Below are 18279 nucleotides of genomic sequence, written 5' to 3'. Positions count from 1 at the left end.
CTTACAGTTGCCCAAGAGCATGACGATCCTCAGATCAGGATCTGCTCAGGGTCTGAAAGAGGTGAAATTGGCCTCGGCAAGGGCCTGGTGGAACAAGCTCCCGAGGGAGATCAGGGCCCAGTGGGACCTCAACCAGTTCTGCAGGGCCTGCCAGACAGAGGTGTTCCACTGGGCCTGTGGTCGAGGCCCAGAATAACACCCACCGAACAGCTGTCCTCACCACCAGGAGAAAGGGGAATTAGAAAATCCGCTCCCTCCTAGGTGTTTTTAGAGGGCTGATTGTGTCAGAGAGATGGTTTTTAACGTTTTAAAGAAATGTTCCATTTCATGGATGTTACCCGCTCTGAACTAGGGTTGTGCGATTCGGCAGCCGAAGCGGCCGTTCCCGCCCGTAGCAGCCAGCTACAGCTGCCGAATCGCACAGCCCTAATTTTGGAAAGGTAGGTTACAAATAACAACAACAACAACAATAAAGCCTGTGTGGACCCGTCCCACTCTAGGATTCTGAGAATCCTAGGCCAGTTCCTGACTAATGAGAAAAACTGCTTGGTGAACACATGCTGGCCACAGCCCTTGCACAGGCCCCACCCAAGAAAGACCACCAACTGAATATTCGGAAGGGGGTGCTTAAGTCTGGGCCCCTCACCTCTCTTTTGCAGTTCACAACCCAAGGGTGACAGTGACATTCCGATAAGAATCTCTGCTGTTCAAGTGGGACACAAGAGGACACCTGTGAGCCTTCCTCACCCTAACCCTAATCTTGGTTTCATCATCCTAGAAAGAAACTGAGATCTGAAAAGGACACCTCGCCCTCAATCCTCAGACCATCAGGATAAGCTCTTTTGAAGATTACAGCCCGGCAGTGTTTAGCAATTAAGTCTTCCGCTGCCCGTTCTGTTTCGGGTTTTCTTCTTCTCGCAAGCGAGAGAACAACAAAGCCAGGGACTTACTTCATTTCCCGACCACCTTTTGTCTCCACTGTCCACGCTGTTGAAGCCGGAGTCCAGCGCTCCGTACGGCCGGCTGGAATAGAGCTCCTCGTGGCTGTCAAACAGAGAATTTTGTTTTATAGTTATTGTACCACTAAAATAAAGGGGGAAATTCTTGGGGACCAGTAAGATAGCAGACAGAACCGGGGAGGGGGGTGGGGAGAGAGAGAGAACATATTTGGCATGTGAGTCATAGTGCGTCTTTCACGCAGGGTGGGATTGAGCTCCAGAGGCCCCTTCCAGACTAAGAAATGTTCCTTTCTGCTAATGTTTGGGGCCTTCCAACAGGTGCCTTTGCCCATGATAAAATGCCAAGGGACTTCATTGGAATTGAACGACATGCAATTTTGGCAAATCTGACTCCCCCGGCCAGCTGAGGCTTCCCCATCTTCGGCTGAATCGTTTAACGTGCAAGGTCGCGCTCTTTGGGCAGGGACCACTAGGACACACCTGTGACCTCTACCCCATCTAACGCTCTCCCTTGGGGAATGCATCACTGACAGCAGAATGAAATCGCCTTGGGTCTTGCCACCTTCAGGAACGTCAGCCAAGAGTTCTAATCGAACCAACAAAGTGAAGACTGAAGAACAGGTTCGAAAGTGTGGTAAAAAGCAATAAAAGGATCAAGTCTCAAGTTCCAGTTCTCTTTTTTCCTTTAATAGGCAGAATCCGTGTTCAAATGAAACTTCAGTGCCAAAACAGTGTTCGCGCCTTCCTCAGTGGCACTCCTTTATAGCAGGGGTAGTCAAACTGGGGCCCTCCAGATGTCCGTGGACTACAATTCCCAGGAGCCCCTGCCAGCATTCGCTGGCAGGGGCTCCTGGGAATTGTAGTCCACGGACATCTGGAGGGCCCCAGTTTGACTACCCCTGCCTTATAGAGTAAAAGAATAATAACCTTTATACTTCTATACAATAGGTACCCCATCTTGAATATCACACTTCTAATATCCACGGGGCTGTAAGCTCCCCATTTCTCAGAGCCCCTTCTGTCAAAACGCTCTGCCAAAATGCAAACACCCTGCTGGATCAGACTAGGGGGGTCCACCTAAACCAGTTCCCCATTTCACACCCTCTGGAGGGCCCACAAAGGGGGACCAGATGCTAAGAACTTGCCAAGATGCTGTCTCCTGGCTCTGACATCCAGAGTTTTGGTGCCTCCAGAAACGAAGGTTCCCTATAAACTCTGCAAGTAGAAATCAGTGCTGGACTGTTCCTCCATGAACCTGTCTAAACTCTTTTGGAAGCTGTTCCGACTCCCATCGTGCAGTGAACCCCAACAATGTACATTTTTGAGCTACAGAGACCAAACTATACACAATATGCCAAATGAGGCTGAACCAAAGATCATCTTATAAAGGAGTAGGGCAATACTGGCTGTTTTATTCTCCATCCCTTTCCTAATAAGCCCTGGCGTGGAGTGTGCCTTCCTTACCGTGCTGAACGGAGAGCTTCCTTAAGCTAGTGGGTCAGTGTTCTGTCTTTCACACGGGTGTGGTTTTGTTATGAGGTATGGTCCACACAAACATAACCCCCTGCCTTATTTTAAAAGCTTGACCCTGTGCCGTATCTCCTCAGGCCAAGGGTAATCAAGTCTTAAAGAGTATTTTGGAGAGGCACACCCTGCCCCACCCCTTACAGCTTAATGCTGGGGACACTGGCCAATTGTGCGCACAAACAAGCAATAATTATGGACGCTTTCATAATCTGTGCTTCGAATGCTGTGACAGCATCCCTGTCAATTAAGCAGTGGCCATTTCGGCAGGACGCCCTAAAGGGCCCGTGCCCCAAATGCCTTTTGAGGCAGCCGTAAGAACGTGTGACTCATTCGAAGCAGGCCCCAACTCTTTTTAGTCTGACGGCACCTTTGGAATTGACGGCTGCAGTTCATCTACAATTAAAGAGTACAGGTCCTTTTTGCTGTGAGGGAAGCTGCTGCCAAAACAATTTAAAAAAAAATCTGCACAGCCGACGATATCGCCACTGGATAGGAAGAAGAAGAAGAAGAAGAAGAAGAAGAAGAAGAAGAAGAAGAAGAAGAAGAAGAAGAAGAAGAAGAAGAAGAAGAAGAAGAAGAAGAAGAAGAAGAAGAAGAAGAAGAAGAAGAAGAAGAAGAAGAAGAAGAAGAAGAAAGAAGAAGAAAGAAGAAGAAGAAGAAGAAGAAGAAGAAGAAGAAGAAGAAGAAGAAGAAGAAGAAGAAGAGTTGGTTCTTATAACCAAGAAGAGTTGGTTCTTGCCTTTCAGTGGGTTTTACTATTCTTTCATTGTGTTTTCTCATAAAAGAAGAGGAAGAAGAAGAAGAAGAAGAAGGAGTTGGTTCTTATATGCCGCTTTTTCCCTACCCAAAGGGGGCTCAAAGCGGCTTACAGTCGCCTTCCCATTCCTCTCCCCACAACAGACACCCTGTGGGGTGGGTGAGGCTGAGAGAGCGCTGAGATTACTGAAGAAGAAGAAGGAGTTGGTTCTTATATGCCGCTTTTCCCTATCCAAAGGAGGCTCAAAGCAGCTTCCATTCGCCTTCCCCTTCCTCTCCCCACAACAGACACCCTGTGAGGGAGGGGAGGCTGAGAGAGCCCTGAGATTACTGAAGAAGAAGAAGAAGATTTGGTTCTTATATGCCGCTTTTCCCTATCCGAAGGAGGCTCAAAGCGGCTTTCCCATTCCTCTAAAGTTGAGCTGCAAAACAGTGTTAACACAACGTTAAAAAATTATTAACAATATTTATTAAAGTGCACCAATAATATCGTATTTGCCGGCGTATAAGACGATTGGGCATATAAGACGACCCCCCAATATTTCCACTCAAAATACAGTACTATGGGCCACTATGGGCAGCTCTGTCTATCCCAACTGAAGTGCACCCGGCGTATAGGACGACCCCCCCCACTTGGAGGCATGTTTTTCAGGGGGAAAAAGTAGTTTTATACGCCAGCAAATACTATATATTAAAAACAAAGTAAAAAACAATAAATATCTAACTACACATGAAGAACAGACCAAATGTGTTTTGACCCCCAGGGATCTTCCTCAGGGGTCAAGATATACTGTACGAGGCTCTGTTGTCTAAAAACAAATTCTAAAGTTTTGCTGGGTGGTCAAGAGAAATCTGTGTGGGGTAGCCCCAATCAATGTTTCTTTTGGGAGCCCACCTTCTAGGATATATATGGGACCACCATGCTGAGCTATAGTCTTATTCTGTATCAAGAGGGCACTTCTTTATGTGTGTAAGACCATTTTAATATATTAGTGGTGTGCTTTCATAAATATATTTGTAATAATTGTTTTAACATTGTTTTGCAGCTCAACTTTTGAGTTCCTGACTTTGTCCAGGTTGGGTTTCTGTTCCCTTTTTGGTTTTGCATCTCGGCTGGTGAACCCGAAACCTTGCTGGGCAAGGCAGGGACCTTGTAAAGGTGGAAAGGCAGGAGGTAACTTTGCAAAACAAACTGTGCCCGTGGGCACCATGTCGGGGATAACTGGTTTAAAGTTTCTGTGCTCTCTTTCAAGCCAAACATCCACCCATTAAAGGGGGCTTGATGAAACTTAAAACCCACACAGAGCAAAATCTGCAAAACGGATTCCCTAGGCTGCCTCATCAGTGCTATGTGTCACTAATCCATAAAATACGAAGGAGGCCAGAACACCCACATTTAGTTCTCATTAGTTAAGCTCACTATGTTGGTGTCATCATTAGATGTGGACATTGTTGTTGTTGTCAGTTGCGAAGTTGTGTCCGACCCATCGCGACCCCAAGGACAATGATCCTCCAGGCCTTCCTGTCCTCTACCATTCCCCGGAGTCCATTTAAGTTCACACCCACTGCTTCAGTGACTCCATCCAGCCACCTCATTCTCTGTCGTCCCCTTCTTCTTTTGCCTTCGATCGCTCCCAGAATTAGGCTCTTCTCCAGGGAGTCCTTCCTTCTCATGAGGTGGCCAAAGTATTTGAGTTTCATCTTCAGGATCTGGCCTTCTAAGGAGCAGTCAGGGCTGATCTCCTCTAGGACTGACCGGTTTGTTCGCCTTGCAGTCCAAGGGACTCGCAAGAGTCTTCTCCAGCACCAAAGTTCAAAAGCCTCAATTCTTTGACGCTCGGCCTTCCTTATGGATGTGGACATTACTGATGTGCAATGTGGAGACCAGGCACACGGTAACTGTGCAGCTCGGTCGTGTGGCTGCCTCGGATGCCGCGTCTGGCAAATGCCACAGACGGGGGCCACTTAACGACGAGGCTCCTCCGACCCGCCACAGATGGGCATTTAACAATGAACGGATTGTCCTGCTGGCCCCGGGGGCCCCGGGGGGGATCTGCGCAAGGAGGAAGCTCCGCAAACGAATGGCTCCACCCGGGCATTACTAATTGCAGGTCTTCCCCTGGCCGGCTGTCACTTGCTTTAAAAATCACCGGCTTGGGAAAAGACATAATTACTATTATTTATACGGCACTGTCCGGGCCTGAGAGACAAGTCTCGGCTAGGAGAGGGCTGCTGGGCTAAGGAGGCCGAGCACAGTGAGGGGTGAGCAAAAGAGAATGCGCTGCAGGCGCGAGGAGTCCTCGGCTTGACGGCAGCAAAGGAAGGTCCCTGTTCATGTGCACTTCTGTGGGCAAAACCTTGGCCTGGATAGCCCAGGCAAGTTGGATCCTGTGAGATCTCAGAAGCTAAGCAGGAACAATCCTAGTTAGTGCTTGGATGGGAGACCTCCAAGGATTTGGGTGGCAGCTCCTCCAAGGAACACTGAGGGTCATGATGCAGAGGCAGGAGCAAATCACCCCCAAATGACCCTTGCCTGCTGGCCAGAGCCTCAGATCCCCCAGCTATGTGACACACATAGAATCATAGAATCATAGAGTTGGAAGGGGCCAGACATGCCATCTAGTCCAACCCCCTGCTCAACGCAGGATCAGCCCAGAGCATCCTAAAGCATCCAAGAAAAGTGTGTATCCAACCTTTGCTTGAAGACTGCCAGTGAGGGGGAGCTCCCCACCTCTTTAGGCAGCCTAATAAGTAAACTTAAAGTAAACTTAAAATAAGTAAACTTAAAACCGTCTGGCCGGTGTGTTTGGTAAGAGGGCATTATAATCAAGCACATGAACATGTGAGTCTGCCTTATAATCAATCAGACCCCTGGTCCATCCAGGTAAGTCTTGTCTACTCAGAGGGAGGCGTCTCTGTGCAGTCTCAGGCAGAGGCAGAGGTCACCTCTGGACTGGCTCTTTGAACTGAAGATGCTGCCAGGGACTGAACCTGTGAACTTCTACATGAAAAGGTGTATGGGCAACCCCTGAGATAGTGACTCTTGGTGCATTTGTACAAAAAAGCGTTTCATCTACTCTGTAACCACACTGTATGTGTGCTGACGGAATCAAGATTCCGCAAGATCCAGTTGCCAAGGGCAGGCGGGAAAGCACGGCAATGCGTAGATGTAGAAGAAGAAGAAGGAGAAGAGTTGGTTCTTATATGCCATTTTTCCCTACCTGAAGGAGGCTCAAAGCGGCTTCCAATCTCCTTCCCTTCCTCTCCCCACAACAGACACCCTGTGGGGTGGGTGAGGCTGAGAGAGCCCTGATATCACTGCTTGGTCAGAACAGCTTTCTCAGTGCTGTGGCGAGTCTAAGGTCACCCAGCTGGTTGCATGTGGGGGAGCGCAGAATCGAACCCGGCATGCCAGATTAAAAGTCCGCACTCCTAACCAGTGCACCAATCCTGGCTCTCATAATGTTTTATTTATACGGTAAGCCACCTTGAATTCTGCCAGGAGAAAGAAGTCTGCACTCCTAACCACTACACCAAGCTGGCTCTCATGTGGCATGCATGGGCACATCACATGATGTTACTAGTTATCTTATAATGGGTCTCCTATTCTTGTTTAATGTCTTATCCTTTTCCAGTTTGGTGTAGTGGTGAGAAGTGCAGACTTCTAATGTGGCATGCCGGATTGGATTCTGCACTCCCCCACATGCAGCCAGCTGGTTGACGTTGGACTCGCCACAGCACTGATAAAGCTGTTCTGACCGAGCAGGAATATCAGGGCTCTCTTAGCCTCACCCACCTCACAGGGTGTCTGTTGTGGGGAGAGGAAAGGGAAGGCGACTAAGCCGCTTGGAGTCTCCTTCGGGTAGAGAAAAGCGGCATATAAGAACCAACTCTTCTTCTTCTTCTAGTTGCAGGAACAAAGAGCACAGATACAGTATAAGGAGATGACATAATATAAAGATGTTGTATAGTTCAGTTTCTCCAGATACAGAATTCTGACTCGCTCAGAGAGTTTTAAGGATAAGGTGGACTGCCACGTTTGATTGGTATGGCAGTCCGGAAGAAATGTCCCTATAATCTTAACTGCTGGGCAAGACCATGTTGCACCAGGCTGTGTCAAGTGGCAACTGCTTTGGAAGTGCTATGCTGTAATTTGCAGCCATCTGGTCCCACCCCCTGCTCAGTGCAGGATCAGCCTCAGGCATCCAGGAGAAGGATCTGTCCAGCCCCTGCTTGAAGATCACCAGTGATGGGGAGTTCATCCCCTCCCAAAGCAGCCAATTCCACTGCTGAACTGACTGTGAATTTTTTTTCCTGATATTTAGCCGGTACCATTCTACAAACAGTTTAAAGCCATGATTGTGAATCTTATCCTCTGCTGCCCACAGGAACCACTCCCGGCCCTTCTCCAAGCGACACAGAGAGGAGAGGCCAATGGAGAGAGAAGCAAGCATACATAACTTGGATCAAGAACCAAGAGAACTGACATATGCTACTACAGCTCTCTACTCTGAACATCTGCTCAGTCTCCAACCCAAAGAATGGCAGCTCTGAAGACTGGACTCATAGCACCTAGAAGTGTAACAAAATTTGTGGCAGGAGAGGAGCTTCAAAAGCTGCCAGAAATTTCTGTTCCTGGTGCTCCTGGCCTCGTGCTCTTTTCTGCTGCTGCTGCTAGACCAACATGGTAACCCATTTTGGTCTATCTGAAAACCCTCATTTCAGAAAACACCCCCTGTGACCTCACCCTCACATTCGTTTTCACAAGCAGGGACCAGACTAGACAAGGAACTCTCTGGCCTGTGATGCAAGTTTCCCCCTTCTTTCATAGCAAGCATGCATGAGACACATATAAGCCTGCCTTATTCTGGTCCATCCAGGGCAGTATTGTCTACTCAGGCTGGCAGCTGCTCCCCAGGGTCTCAGGCTGAATCATAGAATCATAGAGTTGGAAGGGGCCATACAGGCCATCTAGTCCAACCCCCTGTTCAACGCAGGATTAGCCTTAAGCATCCTAAAGAGGTCTCTCCCATCCCCTCCTGCCTGGTCCTTTGAACTGCAGATGCCGGGGATTGAACCTGGGACCTCCTGCATGCCAGGCAGATGCCCTGCCACTGAGCCACAGCCACCTGTTGGCTTTGCGGATGTACCTCCAAGGACCCATGAGTCAGCACTGCTCTGGAAGGTAACTGCACACTGCAACTCCTTCTCTAGGAAATTAGCACTTTGCCTCGTTCCCTTGCATCATCGTGCACTGCAAACACACACTGTGCTCCTAACACCCTTCATCTTAATTTAGAACCTCCTGCTGGGGCTGCCTGCTCAGAAATGCATGTTACTGGGCTACAGCAGGAGGAGAGCCTGCCAAGATCTACACAGCTGGATGAAGGCAAGAGGAGACCTGCATTTTCAACTCTGGGTAGACCAAGAAAAGTTCTACGGTCTGGCACGTAACACTATCACCTGGCAACGGGCTAAAGCTACTTAAGAGCTTAAGGCAGGAAACTAGGGGCTAAATGAAATGTCTCTACAAACACTTCTTTAAAACAACAACAGTGACTTCAAAATCTGAGCACACTTACCAGGAGCCGAATCCCATGGGCCGCCTTTCGTAATCGGGAAGATCTGGAGCTACTTTGCATGCCTCCATGTTCAGGTATTTAAATATGTGGACTTTTCCTTTTATACAAATCTGAAGGAAAATGGGAAGCCGTCAACGGGACTGGAAAATGATGCAGCAACATTTACCATGTGTTGCGATTTACAGGCTACTGCAACGAAAGAGCCGCGTGCATAAGAACACCGGAGGAGCCCTGGTCCATCAGGCCCAGCATCCTGTCTCACCCCAGTACCCCTGGAAGGCCAACAAGGGCATAAGGGCTGAGGCCTTCATAAGAGCAGCCCTGCTGGATCAGACCAGTGAAGGTCCATCCAGTCCGGCATCCTGCCTCAGCCAGTTCCTCTGGAAGGTCAACAGAAGGGTACGGACTGAAAAACACCCTGAAGTCTTCAGAGGAGGGACTGGGCAAAACGGATTAAATATAAATAAACAATGTAAAACTTATTTTACCACCTACAATTTGCTCCCACTTTCCTCGCAGCATTTAAGTTTCCAATAATAAAACCTCAGACCAGTGAAATTAAAAGTAGAACATTGAACAAGCAGATACCCTCACTGGTTTTGTTTGTTTGTTTGTTTTTTGATTTTGGTATAATCTCTTTTGGAAGATTTGTAGCCTCTGGTTCTGGCAGGCTTCCCAAGAGAAGCAATGTTATAAAACAGTAGATGTGGGAGGGACAGACCCACCATGGAAATTGAGTTTGGGCTCACAGATGGGGGAGGGCTTGGGAGAGATGTTTCCCGGGAGGGGAATATTCCTTTGGTGAGCATGGTGGCCCTTGAACCGGAGCCCTCCTCATTACCAAATAAATTAAAAACCGCCAAGAAGCAGCACTTTGGCAGCCATCTACCTGTGCTCCTGCCCACGTGGTGCAGGTTTGCTTCTCTCTCGAGTTTTTCTGGGGGCAAGGCAAGACTTCCCCTTGATTCTGGCTGAACCACCCATAAACCATATACCAAGAAAACATTTAAGGATTGAAAACAACAGCAAAGAATAAACTAGCCACTTCAACCGTCCGCGCTTTGCAAAAGCCACTGAGAAACAATCTTAATTTATGGGGATCAGAAGCGTCTGAGTATTTTAGCATCCGTTTCTCAAGACATTTCTAACCTGGCAACGCTGTGGCTGCAACAGGAAAAGAGTATTGTAAAAAGACAAGATAGGAATTCAAATTCTGATGTGAGACATTTTCATTCTGGGGGTGATCTACTTGCTGATGCGTTTGCTTATCATCTTTTTTGCTTCTAAAGTTCTTGGTTATACAACTGTGGGCTGGCTACCTGCTTTGAATGCCACTGTATATTATGTTCTTCCCTTATTATGGGCTTTAATATTACTGCGACCTGCCTGGAGCCGAGGGGAAACGAATGCGCAAATGGCCACAGTCCCCGACCACCGAAAGCTTTACCCAATAAAACTGACAGCACCTGGAAGCCTGTCTGACAGCTCCAGCAGCTGGCTTGGAACGGGTTTAGAGGGTGTCCCTTCGACTCACCCTGGTGAGAGGAGAGGCTTGCAGCATTTATCTTTGGTAGATAAACTCTGCACTGGGAAGAAGCCAGACTCAGGAATCTGAATCCACTGCAGTAAGGAAGCAGATTTCCACAAGCCCACTAATGATATATCATTTACTCTTCCCTGCTCGCCACAGGAAGGGAACAAGGAGCTGGCCAGCCCTGCTGTCAGGCAGAGCGAAATGGCTTCAAGCAACAGATTCTAGAGTGACTTTGCAAGGCAGCATCTTTTTTCAATTACGTAGTTTACTGTTGTGTTCTTACTATGAAGTCGGGGGCACTGTTTGGCCTCTATGCTTCAGGCACCCGTATCTCCAAGAAGGAGTGATACAATTTCTATGGCTCTACCTTGTCAGCTCTGCATGTCCCCACCCGGTGGGTTCCCAAGGTGTTCCCGGTCCACTGTCAAGTTTAATCTTTGCGAGCACACAAACTAGGAAAATCTTGAAAGCTGGCTGCTGTAATTAATGGTGCACTGCAGGAGACTCCCAGAAGTGTAGGGGGCAGGGGATATTACAAAATCTGCTGCCAGCTGTATTTTTAGTCCTTTACCCCCATGGACAGAGGCAAGCCGTGACGCTGAAGCCCCAGTGAAATCTTCCAGCTCCTTTTCTAGGCTCATTTGACACAGCTGCAGTCTATTGTCATTTCCCCCCCCCCATGACCACAGACATTCACAGAGCAGAGAAAGCCCACAACTGGCCAGCACACAGCTACGCCCCGTAGCAGACGCGGCAGGCCGCTGGCAATTTCTCCTGCGGAACTTCTCCCTTTTGCCCCACGCTGCTTGGCCTGCAGCCTTGCTCCCAAGCCCTTGCTGCTTCATCTCTGCCTTCCGCGTTCGTTCTACTTTCTACTTTGCTTCTACATGGTATGTAACATGCAGATGTGGTTTTTTTAATTTGATTAATTTGATTTATATACATGTATATATTTCGAAAGCATTTCCACTCAACACTTTCCGTCAATATTGACACCCATAAACACAGCAAACATGGAAATACAAGAGTTCTCATTCCCCCACCCCACTCCCTGTCCAACTAGCGGTCAAGAGCTCTCTATCTCATTTTTTCTCATTCCAGAAGCCCTCCCACTTTGCCCCCCCCCCCCAAGCAGCAAGAAGACAGAGCTATGTTGGATCAGTCCAGTGGCCCATCCAGTCCAACACTCTGGGTCACACAGTGGCCAAAACCCAGTAGCCATCAGGAGGTTCACCAGCAGGGCCAGAACTCCAAGAGCCCTCCCACTCTTGTCTCCCCAGCACCAAGAAGACAGAGCATCCCGGCCTTAGGCAGAGTGCTCCATCTGTACCTCGTGGCTAACAGCCACCCACAGACCTCTGTTACCAGTTGCCGGGCGAACAGCTTTCCTTGTTGCAACCAAGCGTTCATCAAAGACTGCCCACTGGCAACCAACACATAATCACAAAGCACTGCAATGGACATAAGAGGCTAAAAACAAACAAACAAATTAAACGGAAACGGTTCCCTTTTGCCTGTAGAGAAAACATGCTGCCGTCAAAACCAACTTTTACAATATCTGGCTGTACGTTACCTGTGCGGGGGGCGACTGCAGCGGGTTGTTATCTAAGGCGATTGTCTGCAAGTGCCTGAGGTTCCGGTAGCACACGGGGATCGTGGAGATCTTATTGCAGGAGAAATCTAACCGTATCAAAGGCAGCTCGGCCAGCTCTGCAAAAGTTCACAGACACACAACGACCGGCGGTCAACCGACTGCAGAGCAAAATGCGGCCTTTGCAGAAAAGCACCGGCTGATTTAAGTACTTTGCGTTAGCGCTTGGCGCACTTTCCGCCCCACCGTGTCTTACCCTCGGGTAAATGCACCAAATGGTTCCTTCTGATGTTTAGGTCCCGCAGAGATTCCAGGCTGCCAATCTGAGAGGGAATCGTCTGGATTTCATTGCAACTTACGTCCTGTAAAAATGCCACAAAGAATGGGATTCAGCATCCTGGTTCTGCATCGTCACATGACACTGGAGTTTTAAGGGCGCGGGGCCTTTCTTTGTAAATAGAAAACCACGAGGTTCAAGCCCAGTCTAGGCAGGTGTGTGTGCATAAAGTGCCATCGAGTCAAAGCTGACTTGTGATGAAAATCAAGACAATGATCATGACTGGACTACTGCAATTCTCTCTACTTGGGGCTTCCCTTGGAGAGTGTTCAGAAGCTGAATCCAGAGCAGAATGCTGCTGCTATGCTGTGGGTCAGGGTCCCCTACCAGGAGCATTTGTCCCTGAATTTACAGCAATTGTACTGGCTACCAATCTACTCTTGAGCCCAATTCAAGGCATCGTATTTGAAAACCAGGGTGTCTGAAGAACCGTCTTCTCCCCTAACTGCCTGCCTGGAAATTAAGATCACAGGGAGAAGCCCTCCTGACTGTCCCACCAATCAAGGAAGAGAGAGCCTTTTTGATGGCAGCCCCACAATCACGGAACAATCTCCGCAGGGAAGTGCACTTGGCCTCCTCACTTTTTGGTCTTCCGGAAACAGCTGAAGACCCTTTGATTTAGGACTGCATTATGATTTAGTTTTTAAGTCACTGGCAGTCCTGACAGTCATTTTAAAACTGTGCCTTTCAGTGGGTTTTACTATTCTTTCATTGTGTTTTCTCATAATGTTTTATTTATACGGTAAGCCACCTTGAATTCTGCCAGGAGAAAGGTGGTTAATCAATATTTTAATTCAATGGTTTAAATAAATAAATAACAAATGAATAAAGACGCACCACAAAGGGCTACAGGGAGGAGCTGTCTCAGGTTCAGTGAGTGCACAACATGTCAAACGAAGTCAGCTTACCAGCTCCATCAGGTGTCGGAGGTTTCCAATTTCTTCAGGGAGTGAGACGAGCTTATTATTGCTTGCTATCAACACTTTCAAGGGGATGCTGCACAAGTGAACAGGCAACGTCGAGAGCTGATTCCGGCTTTTCGGGAAGAAAAGGGAAACCATGTTTTAAAAACATAACAAATTACAATTTTGCATGTTGCACAAGAAAGTTAGAATAATATAACACCAGACCTGGGTGTTGGGCGCAACCACCAAACAGGTGTTGGGGGGGGGGGCATTCACAAAACGGCTACTGCAGGAGGTAGAGTCAAGATACAGAATGGCCGGAAGTGGGGTCATTTCATAACCCTTCAACATTTCTGTTAACCGGCTGCCTTAAAAATGAATGTATTGTTTCAAACTGTCTTCTTGCATGCACACGATCTACCGTCCAGGAAATACAGCTGTGTTGTGGGGGCCTCGGTTGCCGAAGCAACTTTTATGAAATCTGTACAGACAATCAGGAGCCTTGCTGGGCCCGTGCCCCACTTGGCCGCTCCCACTTTGTAAATCCATCAACAGACTCCAGGAAAAGTGTTTGTGGGTGCCACGACACCCATGGGTGCAGAACTATAAGAGACCTGTGTGAGATCAGATCAACTTGCAGAACTATAAGAGATCTGTGTGAGACCAGATCAGCTTGCAAATGCGTATCCCTTACTAATTCCATGGAATTGTCGGTTCCTGAAGTCCAATGGAGTACTGGTAAAAACTCTTATCTTGAACACACTGTCTTATACAGAATCTGACCCTTGGTCCATCAAGTTCAGGACCATCTAACAACTGGCAGCTGCTCTCCAGGGTCTCAGGCTGAGGTCACAGAATTATAGAATCACAGAATTGTAAACCCATGTTCAGTGTATGGTCTACGAAGACCCCCAGATCCTTTTCACATTTACTTCTGCCAGGACAATGTCTTTCACATCACCTACTGTCTGGTTCTTTTAATTGCAGATGCTGGGGATTGAACCTTGGACCTTCTGCTTGCAAAGCAGATTTGCCACCACTGAGCCATGACCCCGCCCCAAACACACACGAAACTACATTATACTCAAACAGATCCTTGATTCGTCAAGGTCAGTATTGTCTGCACAGACTGCCTGCTTTTCTGCCTTTACAAAGGCCACCAAGGTGGCTAACAATTTAACATAAACATAAATCAATACAAACCATTAACCCTCCTCCACAACACATTTCATTAAAGCAATGAAAACAGAGATAACACATACAAAAGAGAAAAACACTGATTAGGAAGGCAGGATAGTTGAGGGAAAGTTCAACAAAACAAGTCTTCACCTACTAGTCCACGCTTTCTCAACCAGGGGTTCATGAAAACCTGGGGTTTCTTAACAGCTCTGGAAGGGTTTACCGAATGGGTGGGAGTTATGTAATTTTTAAATATATTTTTAAAATTTGTTATACATCAGATGATATGACCATAAATGGCCAAGGCTGGACCTGGAGGGGGTGGGAAAGGGAGGGGCCCCAGCTCTGCTTCCCAGCCACATTCTGCACAATCACTCCACTTCTGGGGTTTCCCAAAGCCTGAAGAATGTTTCAGGGGGTTCACAATGGTCAACAAGTTGAGAAAGGCTACACTAGAGGAAGACAGAAACAGAAGAGAGATAAATCTCCCCCAGGAGAACTTCCCAAAGCTTTGGGATCATGACCGAGAAGGGCCCTGTCCCAGGTTACCCCAGGGGCAAGATCCTGAAAGGTCACAGCTGGTGAAAGGTACATACCTGACACCTGCTTATTCAATACAAGGTACCCCCCTCCCCAGCCGCTAAGCTGCTCCTTCAGGACTGGGTCAGTCCTGCTACACACCAGTCAAACCTCTGTTAGTATTACATTCCACCTCAAAAGTGCGTCCAGGCAGCAAGGCATTAGTCAGTCTTTTAAAAAAAATTATTTTTAATTTTATTTATTACATTTTTAGACACACCCCCCCCCCCCCCCCCGGTACGGCTAAGGGCGGTTAACAGCATAGATCGATATACATGTTTCAGTATCTTGCAACCTAAAGCTGGCCAGCTGATGAGATGAGTGAGGAATGGGAGCTTCCAAGGACCAATGGAAACCAAAACTGCACAGCAGGAATCTAGAACGTGGAACCACTGAGTCTGCACGACACGTTGCAAGAATGCCTCGGGTGCACAGACACCTTTCATTGGCGATGAAGCAAAAAGCTGGGTCAGGCCTTTGTGGTGCTGCAGAGCAGAACGTGGCTAGATTCTGCTGGTCTTTGCTCTCCGCGATTAAGTCTTCTGAATGAGCTAACCAGCCTGCCTCTAAGGCCATCCGCCTTTCTTCTCCCTAAACCGGCTGTCGGAGGGGATTGAGGCCAGAAGCCACCTGGAGTAAACCTGCCGTCATCGACAGCTGGGACTCCCAACACGACCTACGTGAAGGGGCCTGCCCAACCGTAAAACCAAAGTAAACACCGGGCACAAAAAATAATCCTTCCTTAGGCTCAGGGCAAGCGTCATGGATTGGGTTATTCTACTCCTCTTATTCCGAAGGCACGGCAGATCTCCTTTGGGCCTTCCGGGCGGAATCTGAACACGCAGCCGCAGAGGAGCTCCCATGCACTTTGAACCTCGGCATTTCCAAAGTTTAAAAACCGTAACGAGAACTAGAATGGCAAGCTGCTGGAAATATTCAGATGGGTAGCACAACAAAATCAGAGTCCAGGAGCACCATTAAGATATATATTTTTGCTATATATTCCCTGTCATGTAAGGAGTTCATGGTCTGGGGAAGAGGGCTTGCACTCGAAAGCTCATGCCCTGAATAAATCTTTGCCGGTCTTAAAGGTGTCACTGGACTCTGATTTTATTAAGCTGTTGTAAAATATCCTCGGCGTATAACAACCTCTGTGAAAACCGATATAGAATCATAGAATCATAGAGTTGGAAGGGGCCATACAGGCCATCTAGTCCAACCCCCTGCTCAACGCAGGATCAGCCCAAGCAGGTTTAAAAAAGACTCCAGAACCACGGGTGAAACTCTGGAAGGCTCTTGCTCTGAGACTCTTACTTGCTACAGAATGCTGGGGGTGAAATATTACTAATTCAGGAGTCCTCAGCCCTTTGGAGCCTGCGAAATCCTGGCCGGCATGGTGGGTGGGGGCAGCCACAAAACGCTGCCAAAGGAGGCGGCCCAGGGGCAAAATCATGGCCTCAGGGTGCCTTCAGCCTCCCAGAGAAGATCCTTGTGCTGTCGTGTCAGCTGCTGCCAAAAGGACATTAAAAGAAATAAACCTGCACAGCCAAAAAAATATCCAGTGGCCAATCAGAGGCCTTGCTGGGCAAAAGCCGTATCTGGCCACATCCATTTGGTGACTGCTAGAAAAGAGGCACTAAGACCCTTGTCTTAGTTCTCCCATGAAGGAGGGGGAGACTTGCAATAACCCTATAAGGTTTTTAAAGGTAACCCTTCCCATCCCCCCACAAGGTGTTCTCCGTCTCTATGAGCCGAGGGGTGGGTTTGCTGAGGCTGTCTTGGATGGGTTATGTATTATAGGTAAGGGGTTTTTGTGGTTCTATATGGGGTTTTATAATTTGTTAGCCGCCATGAGCCGGTCAAGAGGAGCGGCGGGATATAAGCAGAATTATAAATATATATATGTCTTTTTTAGAAGACATAAACAGAGCATCGTAACCCTGGGCATGCTTGGTGGTCCCCCACTCAGGTATTAATTAAGGCTGATCCTGCTTAACTTCCAAGATATGATGGCATCAGGTGAGCCCAGGACGTCCACATCAAGGGCAGAGAAATCTCAGGATTTCTGCAATACTGCTTTAGAGCACTGCTTCCCTGCTGGAATCGAAAGTTGTACAGAGCTCATTCAATTCATACTCTAATTTAGTCTCTGAGTTGAGAAGTAGAACTGGTTATGAACTGAAGGGCTGTCACGTGGAGCATGGAGCAGAGTTGTTTTCTGCTGCCCCAGAAGGCTGTACCAGAACCAATTAACTCCAAAGAATTTTCAGCTGAACATCCGGAACAAAACATTTCTGGCTGGGAGGACGCTTCCCACTCCCATGAGGGGAGTTGTCCAGGGCTGGCATCCACACCCCTGCCCTTACCAGGGGAGACCAGAGGAGAAATTGGGCAGCGAAACTCCAGGGAAGCCTGCCAGCGTCACCATGGCATCCCTTGCTCGGTGCAGAGCAGAGAGGAAGCAGACGGCAGCGGCAGGGAGGAAAGGCAAATAGGAGCAGCGACAGGGAAGGGAGGCCGGACACAGGGCCAGCAGCCCCAATCCACGCTAAGCTTAAGGCAGGAGGGTGGGGCCGGACAGAAGGCGCCCCACTGGCCATGAGGAAGGTCCACTACATGAATCGTACCTGAGGAGGCAGGACTGGAGAGTCCGGTGGGTTCCCGGCAGAAACATGCATGAGCATGAAAAGGCAATACACGGGGCTTTGCCTGAGGGTCAGCGTGGTGTATTGGTTAAAGGCAGTGGCTTCTAATCTGGCGAGCTGTGTTTGATTCCCTGTGCCTCCACATGCAGCCACCTGGGAGACACTGGGCTCATCACAGCCCTGATACTGCTGTTCTCACAGAGCAGTGCTGTCAGAGCTCTCTCAGCCTCACCACCCTCACAGGGTGCCTGTTATGGGGAGATGGAGGGAAGGTGATTGTAAGCCACTTTTGGACTCCTCCAGGCAGTGAAAAACAGGGTATAAAAACCAACTCTTCTTCTTCTCCTCCTCCTTTCCCCATCTCTTCTGCTAATCCAGGGTTAGAAAAATGTTCTTCAAAAAGATGAAGAAGGGGGTTGGACTAGATGACCCATGAAGCCCCTTCCAACTCTATGATTCTATGATGCTATGAGAAACTGATGAGTGTAAAGTACTAGGACACCAGGAGAAGCCTGTTATCTTGAAGCAGGTTGGGCAGAAAATATGGTCACTACCACACAGCAAATACTTTGGCCACCTCATGAGAAGGAAGGACTCCCTGGAGAAGAGCCTAATGCTGGGAGCGATCGAGGGCAAAAGAAGAAGGGGACGACAGAGACTGAGGCGGCTGGATGGAGTCACTGAA

General features: G+C 48.3%; 1 protein-coding gene across 8 annotated transcripts in view; it reads right to left on the bottom strand.

Moving 5' to 3' along the window:
- The window catches only part of LRCH3 (leucine rich repeats and calponin homology domain containing 3), a 110260-nt gene that overhangs the window by 51860 nt on the left and 40121 nt on the right, over positions 1-18279 (bottom strand). For all 8 annotated transcript variants that reach the window (XM_077348065.1, XM_077348070.1, XM_077348063.1 and 5 more), the window contains exons 3-7: positions 13195-13321; positions 12206-12311; positions 11932-12068; positions 8825-8934; positions 951-1044 (exon numbers count right to left, since the gene is read on the bottom strand). In XM_077348065.1, coding sequence (XP_077204180.1) covers positions 951-1044; positions 8825-8934; positions 11932-12068; positions 12206-12311; positions 13195-13321 — 574 coding nt within the window. The remainder of the gene's footprint in view (positions 1-950; positions 1045-8824; positions 8935-11931; positions 12069-12205; positions 12312-13194; positions 13322-18279) is intronic.

This window comes from Paroedura picta, chromosome 8, assembly GCF_049243985.1.
Source record: "Paroedura picta isolate Pp20150507F chromosome 8, Ppicta_v3.0, whole genome shotgun sequence".
Lineage (NCBI taxonomy): Eukaryota > Metazoa > Chordata > Lepidosauria > Squamata > Gekkonidae > Paroedura > Paroedura picta.
Note: the sequence above shows the minus strand (reverse complement) of the source record. Positions and strands in the feature narration are given on the sequence as shown.